Genomic DNA, 3,612 nt, shown 5'->3' with positions numbered 1-3,612 from the left:
TTTTTCACCCGAAGTGTGAAAATGACTTTGAAGCGGTGTGCCAGGTTTCCTAAGACCTATTGGTAACAGATGTTATTGGCCTGTTTGATTGTAGGAGAATGTCTAGAGCCAGATAGGACACTCTTGGAGGAGGGGCTTGGGGGCTCCCCCTGGAAAGGGGGGAGGGGAGACAGGCCTCTGAGCTGTCCCCAAAATCTGTAGGGAAGACACAATTTTGTGAGTTCTCTCCGCAAACGTAAAAACCAATGCCGACCGGCGGGTTGTATCTTTAGCTGCTTCATTTACACATGTCTAATTGTTCATTAAATTAGAGGCAGAAATAATAGCCCTCATTTCTTGTCTTGTGCTGTATTTTAATTTCAGTTGATGGTTGATAGATTCCCAGTGGCCCCTCCAGCCCCCTCCTTACCCATTATTGGGTAAACCACAATGTAGCTCTGGAAAGTAACTACACCATTTTCATTATTTAAAAACTCTTTACTGATGTACACATTTTAATAAAACAAATAAAAAATACACAAAGCCATAGTTACTTAAAACATAGGACTTTTTTTTTTTAAAAGGATGTCTATAAAAATACAATGTTTAAGGCAGTTTGGAAATGCACTTATATATTTCTACAATGTCCATAAATTCTCTTGAAAATAACAATGTTAACTTCAAATCTATAAAATACACTGTACATTTAAGGACTGTTCTAGAGAGAGAACACTTCACAATGGATTGTGGGTTTGGATCCCTGGTGACAAACGGAATCTATACATTTCAGAGAGGAAAGGCAAAACGTGGTTGCAGATTTAAAATTTTAATTTCTTTTTAAAAATAAATTATTTCTGAAGCATACAATTTATAAAAATTCTATATACAAAGTACAGCAACTGGTAACAAATCCCAGTTTTAATACACTTTATATAGAAGTACCAGGGTTTAGCACCCTGATAAAAGCAGAGGCAATATATTTTCTCCGCATATTTGTACATACAATTTTCTTGATGTAAAGAACAAAAATGACAAGACAAACATCCCAAAGAGGCTTTCATAGATGGCAGTGCAGAGCTCTTTTACGTAAAAAGTTGCATTGTTCAACACCACCAGCAGCCCTTTAGATCAGCATCTTTTGACCTTTAATCCTAAGAAATGTGCTAAGAGATCAGAGTGGTGGCAATGAAATTAAGGTCAAGGGCGCAGTTATCCAAAACTAATGCATGCACATTGACCCCTTCCCAGTGCTCCTCCCCCGCCCAAACAGACCATTCCGAGCGCTGACCAAGAGTAAACAAGTGAATCGGTTAAGTTTACTCACGATTGCAAGGTCCTCACTGGCCACAATAAAAGTCGACACCGACAGTCCCCCCCCCCCCCTTGCGCAGCCAAAACGCTCACACACACACACACACACACACACACACACACACACACACACGGCCCCTTTTGCAAACGTAAATCCTCCTTCAAACCCCTGCCCACGCCCGCTCCCGTGACGCCGTCAGGGCCCCACAGGTCGGCTTCCTTTCTTCGGGGCCCGGGGCCGCGGTCGGCTACCGCCCCCGCCCCGCCGCACCCCCGCGCCCCGCGCCCCCGCCCCCGCCCGCCGCCTTCCGCAGGGCAGTCGCGCCGGGAGTTCCCGGGCCCGGAGTGGGGGCAGGGGAGGCGGTCCGAGGAGCCCCGAGCGCGGGAGGGCGCGGGCAGGCGCGGGGGCCCGAGGGGGCACCCGCCCGGCAGAGTCCACGCGGGGCGCCGGGGAGCGACCGCAGCCGCCCCCGGGTCCGCGCCCTCCCGCAGCCCGCCGCGGCCGCTAGAAGAGCAGCGGGAGCAGCAGCAGCAAGATGGAGGCGAGCGCGGTGCGGCCGCCGCCGCTGCTCCTGCGCCCCGGCCCGTAGGGCAGGTCCCCGCGGCCGCCCGCCGCTGCAGCGCCGCCGCCCGGGCGCGCCGGGTGCGGGGCGCCGTCGTCGTCGTCCAGCAGCTGCTCGCCGCCCGCGCCCCCCGCGCGCGGCTCGTCCTCGTAGTCCTCGTCGTAGTAGTCGTCCAGGCCGCCGTCCGAGCCGCTGCTGCCCGGGCCGTTGCCCAGCTCGGCGCCGAAGCACAGGCGGGCCATGTTCTCCTTGACCGACTCGCAGATGGGCCGCTCCAGCCCGTCGCACACGCAGTCGTTGAGCAGCGCCGCCTTGGGCACGGCCAGCATGTCCTCGATGACCGTGCGGCACTCGTCGGTGCAGCGCAGCCCGTTGAAGAGCTTGCCGCAGTAGGTCAGGTAGCGGCCCAGGGCCAGGTTGCAGCGGCTGTCGCGGTCGCAGCGCCGCCGGGCCTCGGTGCAGCCCATGACCCCGCCCGCGCCCGCGCCCGCGCCGCCGCCGCTCGTCCGCGGCAGGCACGGCTCAATGGCGCGCTTGGTGGACTTGCAGTTCTCGTCCTGCGCGCAGTCACAGTCCTCCAGGGCAGGCCCGCGGCGCGTGTGGTTGAGCTGAATGAGCGCCGAGATGCAGTGGCTCGGGCAGCGCCAGCGCGACGAGAACGAGGCGGCCGAAGCCGGGAAGGCGGCGGCGGCGGCGGCGGCGGCGGCGGCGGCCCCCGGCGCGTCGCCCCCGCCGCGCTGCGCCAGCACCGGCGCGCACGCCTCGGCGTACTGGTTGTAGGCGTAGCTGCACTCCGGCTCCCCCTGGCACTGCAGCAGCGCCTGCCAGCAGATGAGGCGGCGGCCGTGCGCCAGCCCCGAGCCCCGCGGCGCCGAGCCCAGCAGCTGCAGCAGCGCCATCAGGCACAGCCAGGCGCCCGGCACGGTCCCCGCGCGGGCCCCGCCGCCGCCGCCCAGCAGCCCCGCCACCATCGCGGGCCGCGGCGGCCGCCGGGCGAGGAGGGGAAAGGAGACGAGGCGCGGGCAGCGGCGGACGCGGAGCCGGCGGAAAAGTTTGCCCCGGTCCTGCCAACTTCTTGCATGAGTGTTTTCATAAATCCATGCGCGCCGCTCGCTGGTGCCGCGCCGCTCGCAGAAGGTCTGGGCGCCCGCCCGTTCGCTCGGGCTGCGGTGGCCCCCCCAGAAACGCACGGCCGCGTTGAGCCCCTCCGGTCGTCCCCCGGCGGTGGCGCGAGGCGCTCAGTGCCGCGCCGGCGGGCTGCGGGCCGCGGGGCCGCGGCGGGGCTGCGGGACCGCGCGGCGCCGCGGGTGCATTTTGCTCCGCGCCTGCAGATCCGTTGTGCGGCCGCGGCGGCTCCTTCCTCCCGGGCTCAGCGCTGCGCCGCCGCCGCCGCCGCCGCCACCGCCGCCGCCGCCGCCGCCGCCGCCGCCGCGGGCTCTAGCATCGCGCCGCTTCCTGGCTCGCGTCCGGGCGCTGCCCGCCTTCCCGCGGCCCGGACGCCCGCGTCCCCTCCCCCTCCGCCCGCGGCGACCCCGGCCTCGCCGAGCTCCCGGGAGCCCTTTCCGGGCGGCGCTGGGAGAACAAGAAACTCGGCGCGGCCGGGGAGCGGCTCCCGGGCTTCGCTCGGCGGCGGCTTCTCGGGTGACACGGGGCCCGGGGAGCGGATCCGCTGAGCCCGGCGGCGGACTCTCTGGCTGCGAGGCTTTAAATACAAAAGTGGGCCGGGAGCCCCCGCGTGGTGCCGCGGTGCCCCCTCATT

General features: G+C 62.8%; 1 protein-coding gene across 1 annotated transcript; it reads right to left on the bottom strand.

The window, feature by feature from the left end:
* Window positions 1-446: 446 nt before the first annotated feature.
* GAS1 (growth arrest specific 1) lies at window positions 447-2,824 on the bottom strand. The gene has a single exon (XM_041746169.1). It carries the CDS (start codon window positions 2,822-2,824, stop codon window positions 1,796-1,798), a length of 1,029 nt encoding a protein of 342 aa, XP_041602103.1. The 3' UTR covers window positions 447-1,795.
* Between the last annotated feature and the right edge of the window lie 788 nt (window positions 2,825-3,612).

Source organism: Vulpes lagopus, chromosome 2, assembly GCF_018345385.1.
Source record: "Vulpes lagopus strain Blue_001 chromosome 2, ASM1834538v1, whole genome shotgun sequence".
NCBI classification, from domain to species: Eukaryota; Metazoa; Chordata; class Mammalia; order Carnivora; family Canidae; genus Vulpes; species Vulpes lagopus.
This window is presented reverse-complemented; position numbering and strand designations above follow the sequence as displayed.

What these genes read in the sequence shown, in the direction of transcription:
- GAS1 (XM_041746169.1), bottom strand. Translation starts at nt 2,824, where the DNA reads ATGGTGGCGGGGCTGCTGGGCGGCGGCGGCGGGGCCCGCGCGGGGACC.